Genomic DNA, 23,215 nt, shown 5'->3' on the forward strand with positions numbered 1-23,215 from the left:
GCGTGGAGTCCACTAGCTTTATGCTATCAATTTCGAGTGTTCCATGAACCTGCGACGCATGTTTTTTGGAATGTGGGAGGAAACCGGAGCACCCGGAGAAAACCCACGCAGGCCCGGGGAGAACATGCAAACTCCACACAGGGAGGCCGGAGCTGGAATCGAACCCGGTATCTCTGCACTGTGAAGCCGACGTGCTAACCACTGGTCCACCGGGCCGCCCAAACCGGAGTACCCGGGGAAAACCCACGCAGGCCCGGGGAGAACATGCAAACTCCACACAGGGAGGCCGGAGCTGGAATCGAACCCGGTATCTCTGCACTGTGAAGCCGACGTGCTCACCACTGGTCTACCGGGCCGCCCAAACCGGAGCACCCGGGGAAAACCCACGCAGGCCCGGGGAGAACATGCAAACTCCACACAGGGAGGCCGGAGCTGGAATCGAACCCGGTATCTCTGCACTGTGAAGCCGACGTGCTCACCACTGGGCTACCGGGCCGCCCAAACCGGAGCACCCGGGGAAAACCCACGCAGGCCCGGGGAGAACATGCAAACTCCACACAGGGAGGCCGGAGCTGGAATCGAACCCGGTACCTCTGCACTGTGAAGCCGACGTGCTAACCACTTGGCTACCGGGCCGCCCAAACCGGAATACCCGGAGAAAACCCACGCAGGCCCGGGGAGAACCACTGCGAGGCCGATGCGCTAACCACTGAACCACCGGGTCACACAAGCACATTTATTCATTCAATTATTTATTAATAAAAGTTTTTTTTTTTTTGCAATTCCTTTGCGGACAGCACATTTTGCTCCAGAATCCAAAAAAAAAAAAATACGGATTCAACACATCCAGTGCCAGGTGCAACTAAAAAGCGACGGAGCCTCCTTCATGCTTCACAATAGCTACAGCGATCTTTCCTTTATATGCACCCCCCCCCCCCCCCCCCGCCCCAAAAAAAGGCCCTAATCCAAATCCTCACCAAAATGTAATAGATTCTTTTGGAGTTGTGTTCTCCAGTGATACCTTGGCAACGTACAAGTTTATTCAAGTTTCAAGCACCCCTCTGTTAATTTTGATGTTGTTGTTTTTTTTTTTTCTGTATTGATTAGCGAAACTTGGCCGCAATGTTCCGACGAGATTTCCGCCGCGCGAGCCCACTCGCCGTTTCATTCATGAGTGGATGGAAGCGAAGTGGCCAGGTTCTTATCTGTGCTCCCAACGCGTGACTCACGGCACAGCCGGCGGCCCCCGTCATTAAGAGGCCAGGAGACCTTTCATTACTGAGTCAGCCATTCAGGGATGGCTAGCACACGGGCGCACACACAATAATTGACTATAAAAGTGAAATGTCACTCTCTTCGCCGCTCCTTTCAACTGGAAAGCTCTGCTACTTTTCAGAGAAAAGAATAAACAGGGCAGGGGGCAGCACGATGACCGACGAGCCGTTAGCACGTCTGCCTCGTTATTATGCCCAAGGCATAAGCGGAGGCACCAACCTGCTAAGGGGCCCCGTGACCACTAGGGGGCCCGTGAGAGCAATTAACAGCCAGCAGTCTGGACGAGGTGGCTCCATGTGAGCTTCGTTGAAGACTCCAAATTGCCCCTTTGCGAGCCCGATGAGGGCAATCGGATGGATAAAAACCCAACGACCGGCTGTTTCTTCATAAATTGTGTTTTTGCCGAATTCGTGTGTTCGCAGAACAGACGCGTTTGACTGAAGGTCTTTTCATTTCACTCTCGCGGTGCAGACTCCTCTCGCTATTTTTTTTTTTGGTGCATTCAGGGGCGGCCCGGTAGCCCAGTGGTTAGCACGCCGGCTTCACAGTGCAGAGGTACCGGGTTCGATTCCAGCTTCGGCCTCCCTGTGTGGAGTTTGCATGTTCTGCCCGGGCCGGCGTGGGTTTTCTCCGGGTGCTCCGGTTTCCTCCCACATTCCAAAAACATGCGTGGCAGGCTGATTGAACACTCTAAATTGTCCCTAGGTGTGAGTGTGAGTGCGAATGGTAGTTCGTTTCTGTGTGCCCTGCGATTGGCTGGCAACCGATTCAGGGTGTCCCCCGCCTACTGCCCGAAGACAGCTGGGATAGGCTCCAGCACCCCCCGCGACCCTAGTGGGGATCAAGCGGCTCGGAAGATGAATGAATGAATGAATGGTGCATTCAGGTGTTGTTCGAGCGTGTTGTTTGACTGAAGGAAGCGTAGACCAAGTTGGCTGGAAGAAGTTTTGCTTCTACCAACTGGTCAGAGGACGAAAAAATACTGAGAAATGTGATAACGCCACCTCGTTGCTGATTAAGTCGAAGTTATGTCGGCCGGCGTTCTAAAGGACCTGCAGATGAGGTTGACATGGCAACACGCGGAGGCTAAAACGTGTTTGGACAAAATAATTTCAAGTGGTAACGCTCTGAAAGGAAGAGAATAAAATGTTGGGAAGAAATGACTCGAACACTGCGCGTGTTTTGACAACTTGGAACGTCAGATGAGGAAGTCGCAAGCTCTCACGATACGCCATATTTTCCGAACACGCTATCGTTCATCAATAGCTCAGCATCAAATGAAGTCACTGGGCTGTTTCCCCCCCCCCCCAACGTGACTTTTTGCCGTTGCTCAGGGAGTGCCGAAAGTCTGCGAAAACATGCTCCCGCGAAGAGAACCATGGAGCCAAACCAAACTCTCAAATCAATACATCCTTCAATTAAAAGTGTTTTTGGGGGTCAGCGGCAGACTGTGCGTCGCTGCTTTGTCAAGTCATACATTTCTTTGATTCAATGTCATATTTTTTTGCACTCCATCATATTTTCATCAAATATCACGGCCAAACGAATTTTTTTTTTCTCTCTTCTTAGAGCTTTGGAATCGTCACTCATAATTCTGAATGGGGAAAAAAAAAGTTTTGTCACGTTCAAAGACATTCTACAACCGTAGACGTAAAATATTGAAGTGTCTGAAAATTAATCTCCAGACTTTCAATCTTGAGGCAACAAAAATGCAGTTCAAGTGCCCGAGAGAGTTCATAGATTTGTTCCCAAGCTATTAAAAATATATAAATAAATAAACAACAGGCAGAACAATAAGTATCGATTTGTGACAAAAGATGAAACTGATCATATATGGAAAAGGACCTGATAACATTTTGAATGGAGCTAGCAAAAAAAGATAGCTAGATAGATAGCTAGCTAGATAGCTAGCTAGAGAGCTAGATAGCTAGATAGATAGCTAGATAGAGAGCTAGCTAGAGAGCTAGCTAGAGAGCTAGCTAGAGAGCTAGCTAGAGAGCTAGCTAGAGAGATAGATAGATAGATAGATAGATAGATAGATAGATAGATAGATAGATAGATAGATAGATAGATAGATAGATAGATAGATAGATAGATAGATAGATAGATAGATAGATAGATAGATAGATAGATAGATAGATAGATAGATAGATAGATAGATAGATAGATAGATAGATAGATAGATAGATAGATAGATAGATAGATAGATAGATAGATAGATAGATAGATAGATAGATAGATAGATAGATAGATAGATAGATATTTTAAGCCCACCATAAACTATTTATTTTAATTATTATTATTATATTCATGCCCGATGGGCCCATCTGAATTATTAACTCATCTGAGAAACCAAAAACGTCTCACCTCATGCTTGCCCTTCATCCTGCAGATCCTGATGTCGTTCTTGTTGGACTCCCATGTTCTTTTCTGGACGCACAAAAAAGGTCAAAACGTTTCGGCGTGTCGACAACATCATGAGGTTATTAAAATTCCCCGGGAGGCGCGGGGCGGCACGTCGTGGCCGGGAGGCGCTCACCTTGCTGTAGAACATCTCATCTGCGGCGGCAATGTCCAGCTCCACGCGGAAAAGGTCATCCCTGCGGGAAAAGCGGCGTGGCCGTCGGCCAACAACAAACGATAAGAAGGCGATGAGCAGAGTACAACTCGTATTTTATTGCTGGCTTGGGACGGCGTGGGACGGCTAAACTATTTTTTTTTCTTAACTTCTCATTTCTTTTTGTTTTGGATGATGTCCAAGCAGTTTATTCCTGTCAACATTTCCAGAATTCAAGTGAATATCTGTGCTTGGACTCCAACATAAATTTCAACCCAGGGGGGTACACATCATGCACGCATGCACATCAGAAACATTTCAACACGATGATTGGAAACAGCTTTCCCAGTTGTCCAAATACAATAAGCCCCAACTCTTGTAAGGGGGCGGGGTTGAAGCCCTGGTGCACATAAATAAATAAATCTAAAATAAAATTTTAAAAAACAATTGAACCCTCCTAAAACTGCCTATTTGAATATTTTAAATAATGTAGAGTACAAACTACGATCCTAAAATTGTCACACATCACTCATCTGAGAACATGCTAAATGCAAGAAACCCCGCACCCCTCCAATGTCAACTGTCAATCAAACACTACCGTGGCTGTTAAAAAATGCTTTTCCACTTTGTCACTGTGATGTTGGATTGGATAGAATACATCTTTAGATTGGATAGAACCTTATTGTCAAATGTTTAATTGAATTAATACATCTAATTAATTAATTTTATGTGCATGCACTCATGGCGAGCAACAAAGCGCTCTAAAATCATCACGCCGCCATGAAGCCAGTCACATGCTGTCCGTCACGTCTGGCCTTCTAAAAAAAAATGGTTTACACTGTTTTTCCACCTTGTCTCTCTGCAGCTCAGGGAAGACAATGAGGCGCTCTAAATTGGCCGCGTCGTCACACTGCCAAACGAGAAGAGTATTTTCGGGGTGCCAGTAACCGCATGTCACAAAGGATGGCGCATCTTTGAACTTCACTGGTGGGTGGGCAAAAAAAAAAAAAAAAAAAAAAAAAAAGGACATACAATCTAAAATTGTGGTTGTTCTGAATGCTGAATGGCGGCTAACTCTGGGAAAACTGACCAAAACAGTTCAGCCAGCAGTTTATCTTCCATTCCAACAATTAATTCAACTGGTCACGACAGTAATAGTAATAACATGAAATGAAAAACATGACACACACCAGAGGTGATTATTATTTCCAGACACACTACGTCCTCTTTAGCTAGCAATCTTGGTATGGTCAGAGCTAGCTAGCTGCTATACATCGTTCTTGCCACTGTAGAAGTGGTGAATAAATCCGTCACGGGGTTGAACCAAGGCCCAGTGATTTGTGCAACTTATCTTCACAATGTCTTGTTTTTCTAAATTCCACTTTGAAAACGAATTTCAATCATCGCCGACAGTCAGCCTTTCTTTTTTCACCTTGAAAAAGGAATACAGGGGCACATTCCTCGCCTCTTGCGGCGTCACATAACTGTGTTGCTAGCACTGCTGAACTATTTGTATCATCTCCTACTTAAAAAAAAAAAAAATAGTACCTGGCGACGCAACCTTGCAATCAAAGTGTCTGGTAACGAGAAGTGTTGAAACGAGATTCTGAGAGTTCAGAGAGAAGAGAAAATGATTAATGCGAGCTAGCAGCGCGGTCGTCTTCTTTCGACGGCGGCAGCCAGTTTGAATGATACAAAGGCCGCGTGGCCCCGGCATGTGGTACAAGGTTAAGATTGAGGATGTGTGAAATGTGTCGTGGTTTTATTGCCATTTATGTTTCAGGAGGTGCGCATAGCCTTGGATGGCTCATAACTCTGCGCATAGGCGCCTCAACCTAAACAACGCGACTTCTTAAAACCTACAAATCTGTCTCGTGCCGTTTTGCCGCCTTTGGTCTTGAGCGTAAATGTGAGCGCGTGGAGTCGGATTTGCACGTGCCTGAGCTATTATTTCCAAAAATACGACGGCAATTCTTTTACCCGAGAGAGACATCCATTTTCATTCGTTAGCAGCGGATGAACTTTGACCTTCTGGCTTTTTAAATACCATGGGCTCGTGGGGTCAAGAGCTCTTCAGCCAAGACTGTTACACCTACTCTTCTTCTCCCCCTCGGCCGGTATTGTGCTTTGGAATGTGCCGTCTCTCTCCGAGCCAAACTGGCATCATGTTGCAGGAATATATTTTGAAGGACCTTTAGGAAAGTTAACCGGCAAAGTTTGTGGGCTATTTTCCAATCCCTGTTCCCCGGACTGCAATTGAACACCCGTGAGGTTTTAAGAATTGAGAATTAACTGTGGTCAAATTGGAGTAATAAATCGAGAAACCCAAAGTCATCTTTTTTTTTAGTTTTATTCAAACCCGAAAAACGTTGCGGTATATAGTATAAGGACCTCTGAGTAACTACGGCAGCTCTTGTCACACGCAAACTGATAAAGAGGCGCCTCCTGATCACAATCGTAAAACTGTTGACTGTTGTGCGTAACATCAAGCGGATGGATTATAAATTATTTATATTATATTATTTATATAATTATTATAAATTTCGAAGTGAATAGATTAGGAAAAATCATCGCCAGGTTTGCGGAGGGCAGTCAGTAAAAAAAAAAATGCTGAGTGTGCTGGTCTTTGACGAGCAACATAATATAATGGTTAGCCCGCTAGCTAATGACAGCCTTCCAACATGCTATCACTTTCCGCGTCAACCGAGCTTTGTCATTTGACATTTTCTCACGGCGACGTACAAAACGTTTGGTCATGCTGCTGCCTTTAAGTAATCCAGCCAAAGAAAAAAAGGCTGGTAGAAGAATTCGAGTGACAGAAAAGACAATGAATTAGCCGCGTCCCAAAACGTTAGCGACCGGCTAATTGTTAAATGCTAACTATATCTAAATTCCCACTGTGTCTATTTCTGAAACAACTTAGCAAACAGCTAACCTGACATAACATCTTTTTCATCGCGCGCAGCGCACACTCAGACTACGGCGGGAGAAGAAAAGGCTGAAAACACCATTGAAGCCGTTTGCCACGTTTTGACCTTGATAATATAATATACATATGTTTTTTTTGCCGTTGCTCGGAGAGTGCCAAGCAACGGCATAATATAATAATATACTATATATATACTGAGGCGGCCCGGTAGTCCAGTGGTTAGCACGTGGGCTTCACAGTGCAGAGGTACCGGGTTCGATTCCAGCTCCGGCCTCCCTGTGTGGAGTTTGCATGTTCTCCCCGGGCCTGCGTGGGTTTTCTCCGGGTGCTCCGGTTTCCTCCCACATTCCAAAAACATGCGTGGCAGGCTGATTGAACACTCTAAATTGTCCCTAGGTGTGAGTGTAAGCGCAGATGGTTGTTCGTCTATATGTGCCCTGCGATTGGCTGGCAACCGATTCAGGGTGTCCCCCGCCTACTGCCCGGAGACAGCTGGGATAGGCTCCAGCACCCCCCGCGACCCTAGTGAGGATCAAGCGGTACGGAAGATGAATGAATGAATGAATATATATACTGTATATCAACTGCGCTGAATTGTGCATCTGTCTCCAAGCCTGTCTGTCTGTCCGTCTGCCGTGTGGCGTTCGACCTGCCCACAGCTCCTGCTGACCTCTCGTGTTTGTGTGTGTGTGTGTGTGTGTGTGTGTGTGGGCTGATGAAGGGTTGCAAGTCAGCTCCTTTACACACATTAACGCACACGCCGCATCGCTCGAGGAAAAAGTCACTTGTTATTTGTCTGGAACGGACTGCGACTGCTTCGTTTCTGCTGTGATGAAAGTTTGTGACTCCATTTGGTCCACAATGAAAACACACCGAAATGCCACTCATCCGTTACCCGCCGCCCAAACAATATTTTGATTTATTTTTTTTTAAATTACCGTTTGTCATAAAGAAAAATGCCACCGCATTATTCAAAGGCATCGTAAAAGAGAATGGAAAGAAATAAACGGGTTTTTATAAAGGGTAACCGCACTATGTACAGCAGTGCTCGTTGCATAAGTGCATCAAACAGTTTCTTTTGTTTCAAACGTTGGATGGATGGATGGAAAAATAAGCACCCGCCCCCCTCGCAAAGAAAGATTATGTGGCCGACCCCTTTGGCTCTACTAAGTGAAGACTGAAAAGTGACTCGGCGGCAATGACGTGGGGGGCTTAAACCAGGCGAAGTGCTGCTGACTCCAACCGGCTTTAATACTTTGATTTGGAGAAGACGGGAAGCGTCTGAGGAGAGGTGTGTGCACTCAGCAGGCGCTCGGGGGCAAGGATTTACGGCCGCTTGCGCTCGGAGAGGCAGCTATGCTAATGGAGACAGGATTTAGGAGCGCGCGGGGCGTCTTATCAAGGTGCGCACTCGGCTCCGGTCGGAGCTGCCATCGCGCGAGGTGGTTATTTCGAAATTCCGTCAAAGCCCTTTGCCGCACCGACTTGCGCATTTACACGCGGATCGGTTTCTGTCAGGGAGCCGCAAACACCGCTGGCTACGTTAAAACTTATATAGGCTTCCTTTTTTCGGCGGCATAAATCCCCGCTCTCCCGTGCTCAAATAACATTGTGGCGGTTAGCATTTTTACGAGCATCCGCTTGGCTGAGACATCCCATATCGGGTAACCGCTCCGATTTCGAGAACGTTTGTGTACATTGAATCCCGCCGTCTCGCGCTTCATTTCAACAATATCGCACCCGAGGGAGTGATGTTGCGCTGGATATTATCGCAAGTGATAAAAGATGAATAGGCAGGAGGCCGTACAATCTTAAATGTGGTCATGCTTTTATGAAAACACTAGCTGGTTCGCCGCCCTCCAGCTAGTTCCTGCGGAAGGCTGGTAAGGTGGGCCTTCGGCCCACAAAAGTGTTGTTGCTTGGTTCAACTTTTTGTTCATCTTCATTGCTTATCGCGAAAATAAAGAGATGTTTAGCTCTACTAAATAACTAACAATTTCATTGCAATGCTTGTGGATAGACAACATTTTTTCGCTAAGATGCCCGCGCGATCGTAGTGAGCCACTGCCCGAGCGGCGCAGTGGCGGCGCGGTGAAGTAGGTACGTTTTGAAAAGGGACAGACGGAAGGACAGACCGCGTGCGGGACGACGCGCAATATATATATAGATTTTTTTTTTTTTATAGCCGCCATTTATGAGTTAACAGTAATAAATGACAACAAATTATTTGTTTGCTCGACCGGTGATTCAGCTTTGCTGAGATAAATAACGATAAACCAGAGTGTTAGCCGTTAGCAAGACATGCTAACTAGCTGAAGCGTAAGTGTCAACACTGCCCAAAAAAAACGAAAGAAAAAAAAAACTAAAGAAACGAAGCTTGTGAAGTTGGACAATGTCACTCGCGTCATTTAGTGAGCCAACCATTCCAGCCAAAAGTTACACAAAGTAGTCCGTAAATTAGCATTAGCATACTGGCTGAGTGGTATTCTGTGTGCTTTCAAATGTGAGCACACTGGCAAACGGGGTTCTGTAATTTGTGATTTCTATTCCACGGGTATCTCGTTCCATTTCACGTCTCTCAGAAAAAAAAACGCAGAGTCACTTCTCAAATCCTAGCAATGTTAACGGTCACGCGAGTGCATAAAGAGGTTTCACAAGGAACTACTGTAAATCGTAAAAAAAAATAATTCAAAACCGGACCGCAAACTAGACCCTTCGGCTTGAACCACATATTCCGTTCCTCCGCGGCTTATAAATGATGTCCTTGTTAAAGCCAAAAAGCTCCTTTAGCGTCGCCTTTCAAAGCTGGGATTTACCTGCATGCCAAGTATTCGCCGTGCTCCATCCTTCTGTGACGGCCCCTAAAAAGGCAGAATATTCGCTGGGGCAACTTTTGTCACTCCCCGTTCCCTGTCAGTGCCATTTAAGCAGAAGAGCGACGCTGAAATAAGCAGGAAAATGACGTCTTTTATAAGGGAGGGTAAAAAAGGGGCCTCGGGAGGAATGGATAATACGGCAAATTATTTGGAGGAACGGTAAAAGCCAGCTATTCACAAGCCTTAAGGCAGGGGTGTCCAAACTTTTTGCCAAGGGGGCCAGATTTTATGTGGTAAAATGTCGGGGGGCCGACCTTGGCTGACATTCTTTACATTGAACAACAATATTGTTCAACAAATTTTAGTAAGCCAGTCTGTTTCACATTTCCATTTTTGTTTTAATTTCAACAATCTTAAGAATTTCTTTTGGTTCATTTGAAACAGGTATATCACATGCAACTGCTTATTCACTTGACTTTTTCTTAAACAGAAGTCTCCTGAGTGCAAATTGATTGATTTGAAACATAAAATGTATCACCATGACTTTTCAATAGTCACAAAACCTTTGACTCGAACAACAGGGAAATGAACAAGCAATACGCATATCCACAACTGCAAGGATCATTTGAAATATGACATATCAGTCAATATAAACACGGAGTGATGTCTTGTTAACTCGTGAGTGATGCCCTCTAGTGTCTAAATGCTATTACTCATTTAGTGAATGCTATTACTCATTTAGCCACTAGAGGGAAGCAGTACTCTATGAAACATCACTCACCAGTCTACGAGACCTCAGTCAATGCACCACGTGTTCCATTGCGCCCAACCTGCGGGCCAGACGGCACTGATTTTATGACGGGGGCCGAGGGCCGGATGAAATTCGACCGCGGGCCGGATTTGGCCCGCGGGCCGGACTTTGGACATACCTGCCTTAAGGTGTACTATAAGTGCCTGCAATATTGTCATATTTTATATATATTCATTTTATAATCCATTTTTTGACACTTCTCCTGCACTGTTGTGTTGAAAGCAATTCACTCTGACCGACGAGTATTTGCGCCAAAAATGGCAAAACATGGGAATCGAGAGACGCGGGACTGCTTCTTGATTTTGTTTGGACGTCACTTGGTTTTCCGGCTACTATTTTGGCGACTCGGGACGTATTTTCGACAACAATTTAGCTCTAATTCCAAGTTTGGAACCTACCCGACTTTCTCGTGTCGGCTGTATTTTTAACGATGACCCGCCGACCGCAGGAGCTGTGCTTTTTTTGATTAGCGGGCCGTGTACAAGCATGCGAAGACGCATCCTCCCGGCGCAGACAGAATGGCTGGAACGAGTTTACAAAGTTTGATGTATTTACTACTTTGCTTCTCAGTAGTAAGGTCGGAGCAGCTGGGGGCCAGCGATTGGGTCATTTCCTGGCTGGGAGAGGTTCTCCGGATTGGGAACTGCAACGACAGACAATAACCAGCACCACATGCCGGGGATGGCCGTTGATAGATTTTTAGCACGTTTTTGAGCTAAATTAGGATTTGGAAAACGTGTGCCGTAAATCTTCGGGGTTTGAGGTCGGCTGCCGAACGCCTCGAGGGAGCGACGAAAGCGTTTCAAGAGTCAAAACCGCAGCTTTGCCGATGCGCCACTGTTTTGAATGTTTTCAGACACGCAGCGATTGGAGAGTGGCCCAAACCAGCCACCGACACCATCACCTTCTTCTCATCCCCCTCAGATAGTCGCTTACGCACATTTCGGCTGTTTCTTGAGCGCGGTAAAACATTCAGACATTTGCATTGAGTTAAACACTACACATTTGGCCTGTTTTACTGCCGCTTCACCCCACCCACAATTGTCTTATCCTCAATGTATTCATTAAATGTTGCCTACTTGGAATCCAATAGCGTTCACCATTCTCAACATTCTCAATGTCTCTTCTTGTTTCCACCAAAATGGGGTTTGGAGTTTTTACTTGCCAGAGGAGGGGGCGTGGGGGGGGGGGGGGGGGTTGATATCGTACCTGGCTCCAATGTAGAGCGTTCGGTTGACTTGGATGACCCTCTGGATATGTAGAGGCTCTTGTCTCTGCCACGTGTGGTGCGGACGGCCCAGGAACACCGGATAGCGTCTTGACACTATTACGAGGCGGAAGACACACACACACACACACATACACACACACGCATAATTACTGATCCCAATCCGACATTCATTTTGGGAAAATTTATGTTGAACCATATTCAATTTCAGACGCACAGGAGTCATTTGAAATGCGATCCGGCAGATTGGATGGCGAGATCCATTCCAACGCATCTTCGCCAAAGCCAAAACTCCCCAATTTTAGATCGCCACCAAACCGTAAATCTTTACAGATGGTCATCAACAGCAAATAAACAAACTGCATCCCCGTGATTCATATCTTTAGAGAATATATTGCATAGTCAGGGTTCATTCTAAGCACGTATATCACAACCAAAACAACAAAGTACCCGCAGACGTCTGACCACAGGGGTCCTCAACTGTTGCGCCGTTACTTCTTTATGCGCCTTTTCATCCGATTTCCTCTTGGGGTATATATTTAGTCCTTAGTGCTCATCTGCTATGCGAATTATTTTTATTCACATGAATCTGTCAAAATCTGCGGGGCCAGTCATTGTCATCTTCCCGTCTACCGTTGAAGCATACTTTTCCAGGCAATGCAATGATGCGGAGTCGAATACCTGACATCACGACTCACACCTATTTCCTGCCCTGTGGTGATGAAAACAATTGTCGTGGCACACCGGGCATTAGCGCTGACGTCATCTCATTCTAATTAATTAAGGTGAGATCATTGTTAGCGCTCCTTCGCTGGGTTCCGTTTAAAATGCAAAGGCAATTTCATGTGACTGCTCTCATGCGGCTATTTTGGGAAATCACAATTCGATAGCGCGGCGTGTCTTCGTTCTCATGCCTTTTGATCCTGTTTGCATGAATCTACATAATACTTGCCTTCAAATGACTTCTTTTTTTGCTTACGTAGGCATATTTCAGTCTCTGCGATGCCAAAGTGTGAAACTGAGTCAATTCCTATGAGTAATTTGTGATTCAATAAACCATACAACTTTTCCTTACGTCCTCTAGCTTAATGCTAATACATTGTGTCAAATGCCATTGAAGGGCTAATAAAATTAGCATTGATATCCGGTAACTCTAAAGGGTGAAAAACAAGACGTGGACGAATATAAAGCAAAGATGTCTCTCCGTTAAGAGGTGAAGATTTGCGGAATAATTACAAAAATGATCTGAAAATGTGTGGTTCAATTTTTACCTTTGAAAAGAACGTTTCAACTTAAAGTACTGACGAAAATTATGAGCCAAGTGTAAAAGAAAATGCATAATTATAGAACATTTTTGTTTCCTTGACCGGGTGGAATGTTTTCATGTCAGTAGATGTATTTATTTTTTGCTCTTCAAAGAGGTGCATTGTTAAAATATATTTGTTTTGTAAAAAAAAAAACATTTTATTTATTATAATTACTTTATGATAATGAATAAAGTAATTTATTTTAAAAATGGCCCCGGCTTGATAAGTTGTAGCTAGACCCTATTTTTTATTTTATTTTTTTTAACTGAAGCTGATCTAAAATGTATTTGTTTTGTAAAAAAATAAAAGAAATGAAAAAAGTAAATAATTTTAAAAATGGCATCGGATTGATAAGCTGTAGCTTGACCCTATTTTTTATTTTATTTTTTAACTGAAGCTGATCGAATAAAGCAATCCATCACATCGCTGAGTCCTGACCATTAAAACCTTCCCCTATGTGGGGTAGCTGGAGAGTGGCCAATGGTGGCGGTGGCCAACACTGGCCACCCCGTAGCTCCACCCCTGGTACTTGCCATTGATTCACGCCCCAGGATGCTGAAGTGTATGAAAGGCTGCACTCGTCCAACCGCTTACGAAGGGCTTGACTGATTCTATGGCCTACTCTTTGCTTTTGATACATTAAGTAGACTGGGAAGCCATCAGTCAATACTATTGAACCGCAATCGATCCAGGTCTGGTGCTCGACGGAGACCGCTGAGCTGACGTGGAGACTCTAAGTCTGAGTGCGAAAACAATCACAGCCATAGTGACCCCTGCCCCACCCGCATGACCTTGACCCCCACTTCAACACCTTACGCGTGAGGCCGAGACCGTAGCGACTCACAAATCTTAAGAAGGGGGTGAAGGGAACAGTGGAACAAAACACAAAGGCAGGACCTCAACTTAGTAACACAACTTGTGAGGTTCATTTTTTTGGTTTTTTTTTCCACTTCTCCACAAGTGCACACTGTGAATACATTTGCCAGTGCTGTAGGAGAAATAGTCGGAGAACGTCCATACCTTCAGTGGGGATGAAGTTTAAAGGGCCCGGTTCCTCGGGGAACGCGGAGCAGGCTGTTCGGAGCAGCCAGCAGAGCAGGAGGAGAGAGGGAGGGGCCGTTGTCGCCATGGTAACAGTATTGCAGAGCCTGTGCACAAAAGAGAAATAAGAGAGAGAGAGAGAGAGGAATGAGTGTTTGCCAAATGAAGCGGAAGAATGCAAAGCGCCAACCACACAAACATGAACTCGATCAAGATGGAGGATTTGGTCAAATAGGACGTATTTCGTTCACACTTCATCCTTACTGGCAGCGCGCTGGCGGTTTACGAGCCGAGTTATTTTCCTGTCGTTCCTATCCCACCAACAAAAGTTGTTATAACATGTTTTGAGAAAAAAAAATAGCACTGGACAGTCATTTCATTGATGAAAACAAGAACATATAGTAAACAGCAAACAGAGAGAGAATGCATCGCTATTGTGCTGCTACCAAAGGTGGAGCATACATACAGAAAAGAAGACAGTCAGTAAGATGCAGCGATATTGGTCGTTTGGGATAAAGAATATATGTCTGTGAGTACTGTTCTACTGGCCGTCTACGTGTGTTGCTGCGAGCTTTGTGTTCAAATATCCACCGCTTGAAGGGTGTGCAGCATTGATGCTAGCTTCCTACGGCGATTTGCTTTGTGTGTTAGCATTTTGCTAAATGGACAACACCAGCTTATTTTCGCTTTCTGTTTAATTGTACTGTCAATTTTAACTGCGAGTGGCAATGAACAGTTTGAAGACTTTTATTTTTTATTTTTTGAAGGGTTGTGCCAAACGGCTCACGTCGTGCGGTTCTCCCTTTTGCGCTTCATTTGTTGCTCACAACTGAAACATCAGCCGGGTGATGACCACCGTACTGACAAATAAAACAGAAGGGAATGAAACCTGGGCGGCCCGGTAGTCCAGTGGTTAGCACGTCGGCTTCACAGTGCAGAGGTACCGGGTTCGATTCCAGCTTTGGCCTACCTGTGTGGAGTTTGTATGTTCTGCGTGGGTTTTCTCCAGGTACTCCGGTTTCCTCCCACGTTCCAAAAACATGCATGACAGGCTGATTGAACACTCTAAATTGTCCCTAGGTGTGAGTGTGAGCGCGGATGGTTGTTTGTCTCTGTGTGCCCTGCGATTGGCTGGCAACTGATTCAGGGTCCCCCCCGCCTGCTGCCCGAAGACGGCTGGGATAGGCTCCAGCACCCCCCTTGACCCTAGTGAGGATTCAAGCGGTTCGGAAAATGGATGGATGGAATGAAACCTTCCCCCTAATCTGTAATTATGTTTAAATGAAAGGCTGCTTAGCGCAAATGTAATGTGAAACGTCATCGATGCGTAAACAGAAATTAGTATCGTATCAATGTTACTGAAATTCTAAAGCCTCAAACAACTGCCACTTTCACCCACGGGCCAGAGCAATGCATACAAAACAACATACAACACATCTCACAGGCATATATTGTATTTGCTCTGTGGGAAGGAGCTTATTGGGGACCTTCTCTGACTGATAAAGTTTACCCGCGGTAAAGTGAGTGAACCCCGTAAGACATACTAAGCCTCAGGATATTGTACAGGATATGAAAGAGTCCAAGAGTTGACTACAAGCAAGCCACAACTTTTGCCTCAGTCACCAGACATAAATCCCCCCCCCCCCTCGACCACCAAGCTTCCGCATCAATGGAATGCTTATTACTTAAGCCGCAAACCTCCAAAAAGGCGCTTCGACCGGCCGTTGCGTGCAAAGCGCTGGAATCCAGCGTGTATGATTGCCTCATTTATAATCATGGCTTTCGGTGTAGTCGTATGTTTGCACGTTACGCCAATAGCCGCACTTCTCTGGAAATCTCACAAACATCATTTCCCCCCCCCCCCCAAAAAAAAAAGAATCCAAAGCAACATCTTGTTCCAATGAGCGCCGCTATGAGTCACCATGTAAATGAGGCTTTCAACGTTTTAAAACAATGGCGCTTGCCTTTCTCGCCACGCACCATTGACAAAATTCACGTTTGGTGGGGAGAAAAAAAAAACAAAAAAAAAAAAACGTTGGACCGCGGGCTAGCAGATTGCTCGCTGGATGACATAAGGCAAAAGTAAACATTAGCAGTGGGGAGGAGAAAACGACAAATGCTTGCTTTCTGGACTGAATTTGCAGATGGCTTTATTTCAGGTGGATACATTTACAAGAATAAAGTCGGAATCATCCGGCCATCCATTTTCTGAACCAATTTCACCACACCCCAAGAAAAGCCAGAACAAAATCTAATTTATTTCGGAAAAGGAAGAAAAAAATAGAAATGGACAATAATAACGGGGTCAGTGATACATTAGAGCTATGCATCGATTTACTGAAATGAAGTCAAATAATGTGGAGGAGCGGGGGAGGGGCCTGAATTTCACAACTTCACTTTTTTTTTTTTATGGAATGAAGTCCTAAAATTACAAGTATAGATCGGAATGTCACAAGAATAAATATGTTCAGTCCGGTAGCCCAGTGGTTAGCACATCGGCTTCACAGTGGAGAGGTATCGGGTTCGATTCCAGCTCCGGCCTCCCTGTGTGGAGTTTGCATGTTCTCCCCGGGCCTGCGTGGGTTTTCTCCGGGTGCTCCGGTTTCCTCCCACATTCCAAAAACATGCGTGGCAGGTTGATTGGACGCTCTATATTGTCCCTAGGTGTGAGTGTGAGCGTGGGTGGTTGTTCGTCTCTGTGTGCCCTGCGATTGGCTGGCAACTGATCCAGGGTGTCCCCCGCCTACTGCCCGAAGACAGCTGGGATAGGCTCCAGCACCCCCCGCGACCCTCCTGAGGATCAAGCGGCTCGGAAGATGAATGAATGAATGAATGAATGAATGAATGAATGAATGTAAAAAATATATCTGACATCTTCATTTTCAAGTCATGAGAATTTTATAATTTATTCTATCGCTTGATGATTTTTTTATACAGTATAAACTTTTCTATTTTTTGTTGATTATTTTATTTTATTTTTATTTTTTTTTGTGCGTTTACTTTTGCCAGCAGATTGCAAACACATGGCATCGGAAGCGCCCGCCAGCCCCGTTCGGCTTGTGCCCGCGGTTTCGCAGAAAGCCTTCCCACATCTGTCGCTCGTTCACGTTCATTTTTAGCAGAGCCTAAGTGGTGCGCATTACATTGCTGCGTCTAAGCAAATTAACTCTAATCCGATTTGGCAATGTAACTAATCGAAGTGGAACAAAACAATGACAACATCCGCAAAATTGAGCAAAAAACTGTCAGCGGGTACTTCGACGTAAGGTCGTTCAAATGAACGTCTGCTGAAAGCCATGCGGCAGGAGTTAGTTACTGTAGTACTCAGACAATTACTTCAAGTTACCATAGCAACTGCACATTATTTATATTTTGTCATTTATTTTGACACACTGAAATGAAAATATACTTTCCTGTCTTGTTTGTCTCTTGCTTGTTTTATCTCCACATGAAAGTAAGGAAAATCATAACGAAATACAAGTCTCTTCACAAAAATAATCTAAGTCTTACAAACGGGAAGCATGATTTAGTTCTAAAAGATAAACATCATTAAATTAGTAAAAAAAAAATAAAGTAATCTCAAATGGGGAAAATAAAATGGTAATTTTGCAACAGTCATAAATCGGGGTTAGGGTTAGGAATGGGGTTTGGGTTGGGGTTAGGGTTGAGGGTTAGGGTTAGTGCTCGAGGTTGGGGGGTTAGGAGTTAAGGGTTAAGGTTGGGGCGAGGGGTTAGGGTTGAGGGTTAGGGTTGGGAGTGAGGTTTGGGGTTGAGGTATGAAGGTTGGGGTTAGGATTGGGGGTTAGGGTGGAGATTAGGGTTAGGGTTGGGGGTTAGGATTAGGGGGGTTAGGAGTTAAGGGTTAAGGTTGGGGGGAGGGGTTAGGGTTGGGCGGTTAGGGTTCGGAATGAGGGTTGGGGTTGAGGTATGAGGGTTGGCTTTAGGATTGGGGGTTAGGGTTGGGGTTTAGGATTAGGAGTTAAGGGTTAAGGTTGGGGGGAGGGGTTAGGGTTGGGCGGTTAGGGTTCGGAATGAGGGTTGAGGTTGAGGTATGAGGGTTGGGGTTAGGATTGGGGGATAGGGTGGAGATTAGGGTTAGGAGTTAAGGGTTAAGGTTGGGGGGAGGGGTTAGGGTTGGGCGGTTAGGGTTCGGAATGAGGGTTGGGGTTGAGGGTTGGGGTTAGGATTGGGGGTTAGGGTTGGGGTTTAGGATTAGGAGTTAAGGGTTAAGGTTGGGGGGAGGGGTTAGGGTTGGGCGGTTAGGGTTCGGAATGAGGTTTGGGGTTGCGGTATGAGGGTTGGGGTTAGGATTGGGGGTTAGGGTGGATGGAGATTAGGGTTAGGGTTGGGGGTTAGGATTAGGGTTGTGGTTTGGATTTTGGGTTTGTGGATTACAGTTAGAGTTCGGGTTGGGATTGCGTTGCTGGAAGGGTTTCTGGTTGGGGTTCAGTGGTTAGGGTTGGTGGTCATGGCTGGGGGTTAGCGTTACTCCAAAAAATAATAATTTCACAAAACTGTAAAATTACACTAAAATCAGAATTTCACAAGTAGAGTACTAGTAATACAAGAAAAGTCATAATTCGAGAAGAATGAAGTTGAACAAATTTTAAAAAAAGATGATTATTCACAATTTGATCAGTATAAAGTCCTCATATTACAATCATGGGCTTTGTTTATGAATTTTGTTCAGACAAGAAAAGTTTTATGATTATAACCCCCCCCCCCTGAAAAAAAAAGAATAAATAAAAAAGTAAAAGGAATGAGGCGACCGGCAATTTATTGCACACATTCAGTTTTTTTTTTCCCCACACGCACAAAGCGGCATTGTGCCGACGTCCCCTAAATGGCCCCCAAACCAGGCGCATACGCTAACCTTATCGGGACACGTCATCTTTCGGGGGAATTTCTCACGTTCCCTGCCGTGACATTCGCATCAAAGCGGGGCTGCGGGTGCAAATTACTCAGCGCCCGCGTCAGCGTCATCGGGGGGGGCAAGGGGAAGGCGACCGAGTCAGACGCTGCCCCATTACAACCACAGATTCGGCCGCAGATAAGTGCCGCAGGATGAGGAGTCGGTCTTGGCCAGTCACTGATTTGCAGCGGTGTACTTTATTCATCGGGGGGGAGGGACAATTGAAAAGCGGTCATGAAAGCGATAACGGTCAACACACTGTTGGATTGCATTACCCACACTCCTTCAATACAACAGAGACTTCTGTAAAGAAGTAAAAACGAAAATGTATTCACAAGAAAGTAGCTAGTGGAAAAAGTACCTCTTAAAATTACTCCGGCTCGGTACTTAAATGGAACTTGAGATACTACTTGAGTAAACCCAAAAAATTACCACATATGGCAAAAGTATCGGACTTTGTGCTTAACCGTGCGGATACTTGTGTTCAAATAAGTACCGTATTTTCCACACTATAAGGCGCACCTAAAAGCACTTTTACACGTGCGTCTTGTAAGCAGGCAGTAGAAACCTCCTTTGGAGAGGAAGAAATCTACACGGCTTCACATAAAATACAGGTACCGTATTTTATAAGGCGCACTTAAAAGCATTCCATTTTCTCAAAGGCTGACGGTGCGCCTTATGAGCCGGTGCACCTTATATTGGATCGGATACACTTTTATTGTCAAAACCGACAGCACAGATGAATATAAGGATCAATACTCGGATTCCTTGGACGTAGGATTTTGAAAGTTCTGTAAGGCGCTTTTTGCTCCAGCTGCAGCGGTTGTGAATGCTCGATATAAATAAAGCTGAATTGTATTGTATTCCCTTTAGCATGGCTCTATCTAGTGGATTAATGACACACCCGCAGCCACTTTTGTAGCTTGTATTCTATGCGCCTTAGAATTAAACACTTTTAAAATAGGCCATTCGTTGAAGGTGCGCCGAATACTCCGAAGTGCCTTATCGTGCGGAAAATACGGTAAATGAGTTTTAAAAAAAAGATTTAGACAACTTAAAAGTTCTGATTCAACTCGTTTATCGAAATTAGGGAAAAAAGGAGGAAAGAGTGAGTTCTGCCATCAAGGGTAGAATTTTATTTTTATTTTTCTAATTTCAAGGGAAAACAGGGAGCGGGACAACGGGCCGAACGGTAACACGGAGAGGAAAAGCGAGCGCCACGGAAGAGTGTCAAATGTGAGGCAAAAGCTTTCCCGAGCGTGTGAACGGCCTGGACGCAAAGCGCGAAAAGCACGGCGAGCCGAGGTTCACTCCAATCCAATTTGTGGGCATTCCCCCCTTCCCCTTTTTCAACCTCTCGGGCCACGGCGGAATCACCTTGAATGGAAAAAGCTGGCTCAGGACGAGCGACATCATTGATTGCCTGGCGATTTGATGCCTCGCCGATCCAACTTTATTATCGCGGTGACAGCTCAATGTTTCCTCAGTGACTTTGCCAGCAGTCGGACAAATTGCCGCGTTAAATCCCCCCGTCGCCAGCCAAGCTGAGCGTGTTGCTGACTTCACAAGTCCAATTTCATTAGTCGGAGGTGCACATCCTCGCGGCTGGGCTGCGGTTTTTGGATGCCCCTCCTCCTCCTCCTCCCCTGCTATCGTCACTCGCCATCTGCATCACTCTGCCGCTTGCCAATAAGGCAGCCCGATTGGCGTCAATCAATCTGGGAATATGTCGGTCGCAACCTCGGGGTGGAGCAGTTCATCTCAGGCGCCATTCCGAAGTCGACTTGCGTCGCTTGGACTTTTATGAGCGACTCCTGCAAATTGCCAAACTTGTTCATTTTACCTCATTTTGGGAGAACGGCAAACTGCTCGCACTCGGCTGGAGACATTTGTCATAATTACGGAGGTGATTTGTGTGCGTGCACACACAAAATGCTCACACTCGAGGGATTCCCCCCCAACCCCCCAATGTAATTTTTAACTACTTATTCTACTCCAGATGCTGTGTTGGAAAGTAACAGAGTACAACGACTTCATTATATATGTTACACACACACGAATGAACGAATGGATGGATGGATGGATGGATGGATGGATGGATGGATGGATGGATGGATGGATGGATGGATGGATGGATGGATGGATAGACAGCTAGCTAGACAGCTAGCTAGCTAGCTAGACAGCTAGACAGCTAGACAGCTAGCTAGCTAGCTAGAAAGCTAGACAGCTAGCTAGAAAGCTAGCTAGCTAGCTAGAAAGCTAGCTAGCTAGCTAGACAGCTAGCTAGACAGCTAGCTAGCTAGAGATAGACAGCTAGACAGCTAGCTAGAGATAGACAGCTAGACAGCTAGACAGCTAGACAGCTAGACAGATAGACAGATAGATAGATAGATAGATAGATAGATAGATAGATAGATAGATAGATAGATAGATAGATAGATAGATAGATAGATAGATAAAGGAATGATAGCTTGAGTTGAAATGTTTACTTCCGTCACGATTGTAAGAGAAATCACACAGAAAGCCACCTGCTGATTCATCCACCATCTAAACAAGTAGCAGCCTCTTCCAGCAGAATGACACTTTGTATGGTAATTACTGTATGATAAATACGGGTATAAAAGACAATGAAAATACAAATGTGCGCTGGGTAACTCTGATGATACAAAAAATGAGGTTTAGTGAAGCGCAAGGCATATTGTTCCGGAGGTATGAAATGAAATTAATGGGAGATGGAGTCGCCTTGACGCTATTTATGAGGAAATATGTCACTGGAGTGGCTGTCAAGTATTTACACAGATGTGTCAGTATGGATGCAATAGAGTACTCGCACTTAATAATTCCCCTTTCACACTTCCATGGGCCCCCACACGCGTATCCTTTTAGCAAGGCGCCTTTACATTTTAGAGCTTTTAGAAACAGCCCCTGCAAAGAAAGCAAAAAAAATATTAGAAAACTGCTAATGGATGGGGCCTTAACTTTTGACTTCTCAACAGCAAATCTACTTGACGACGTGGAGTTTGCTTATATGGCTCCACATCCATTCTCCAAAGAGACATTTCGCTTGTGTCAGAAAATGTTGCAGGGCAGGCGTCACCAAAAAAAAAACAAAAAAACCCATCAAAAAAACAACAACAAAAAAATCTTGCGTCAAACAATAACTCCATCTTTTAATACCACACGGGAAAAAAAAATCCGTATCAACTTTCACACTCGAAAATTGTCCCTGCTGATAGTGTCTTTAATCCAACATAATTATAGTTACGTTTTTTTGGGGGGGGGTTTTCTCGCTATTTGAGGAAATATTGGTGAGCACCAACTTTGATTTCCTAGCTCCAAGCGATGACAAAGCGCTTTCAGACAACACCTTATATTCGTACCGACCCCTCCCACCTGGTTGACGGGATCTTATCAATGTGTTGCCGCACACACACACACACACACACACACAGAAACACACACAAAGGCAGAATTTGACAGCCAGAAGCATCCACCGCACAATTCCGTGACACAAGATGCCAGACGCGTTCTTATTTGACATCTCGGAATGCACTGGAGAAAAGGAAACACGAGCCAGAATGAGCAAAATTTTCCATTTAAAAACTGTCATTGTTTCGCAACGAGAGCAGCAGGAAGTGGCTCCTAACGGGCGCAAGAGAGGTCCTCCAGATAAAGATCATTATTTGTCACATTTGTTATGTAAATGCCACGAATGCTAAAAAGCTACAACGCCCGTTGTTTTTTCTTGATTAAAATGTGGAATTAGAGTTCTTTATTTGGCAAGTAAACCTATTTTCACGGTTGATTAAATCCTGGCTCCCTGGCGAGCCCGCTTCGTTTTGATTATAAAATAAAAATTTGGAGTTCCCCATTTGTGCTCCATTCTGGTGACATCAACAGCGCAGCTGAATTGAAAGAGTCCGCATTAAATCAGTTGATGATGCTGAATGGTCCATTCGTGGTCCACTTGTATGGCAGAAGAGATTTTTTATGTACTTTTTAACAAAGACTTGGGGCTGGGGGGGGACACACAGTCACTTGTAAAATTATTATTATTTTTTTTAATGTAATTGGAAATGCGTTCTCCATTGACCAAATAAACCACCAATTTTTAATCATTTTTTTGTTTTTGAAACAGCAGTCCGTTGCGAAACAGCACCGGCAAGCGGCCGGGGTCACTGAGCTGAAGTTTCAAGTCTCTATGATGTTCGAACGCGTGATTTAGCATCCGGCCCACCTGCGACGTCCTTCAGACTTTTACACAGTTGAGAATTACGAGCGTATGTGTAATAGGATATAAAGTAAGCCATGGATGCTTGTTCCAATGTTCCATTTATTT

At 45.0% G+C, this 23,215-nt stretch overlaps 1 protein-coding gene and 1 long non-coding RNA gene across 3 annotated transcripts in view; both read right to left on the reverse strand.

Annotated features, from left to right (window-relative positions):
* Positions 1-14,067, reverse strand: part of sema6bb (sema domain, transmembrane domain (TM), and cytoplasmic domain, (semaphorin) 6Bb) — a 75,270-nt gene extending 61,203 nt beyond the window's left edge. For both annotated transcript variants that reach the window (XM_052073719.1, XM_052073718.1), the window contains exons 1-4: positions 13,944-14,067; positions 11,598-11,712; positions 3,815-3,875; positions 3,643-3,705 (exon numbers count right to left, since the gene is read on the reverse strand). In XM_052073719.1, coding sequence (XP_051929679.1) covers positions 3,643-3,705; positions 3,815-3,875; positions 11,598-11,712; positions 13,944-14,052 — 348 coding nt within the window. In that variant the 5' untranslated portion in view covers positions 14,053-14,067. The remainder of the gene's footprint in view (positions 1-3,642; positions 3,706-3,814; positions 3,876-11,597; positions 11,713-13,943) is intronic.
* Positions 1-23,215, reverse strand: part of LOC127605906 (uncharacterized) — a 96,742-nt gene that overhangs the window by 64,886 nt on the left and 8,641 nt on the right. The window lies entirely within an intron of this gene.

The sequence above is a fragment of the Hippocampus zosterae genome, chromosome 8, assembly GCF_025434085.1.
Source record: "Hippocampus zosterae strain Florida chromosome 8, ASM2543408v3, whole genome shotgun sequence".
Taxonomy (NCBI): Eukaryota; Metazoa; Chordata; class Actinopteri; order Syngnathiformes; family Syngnathidae; genus Hippocampus; species Hippocampus zosterae.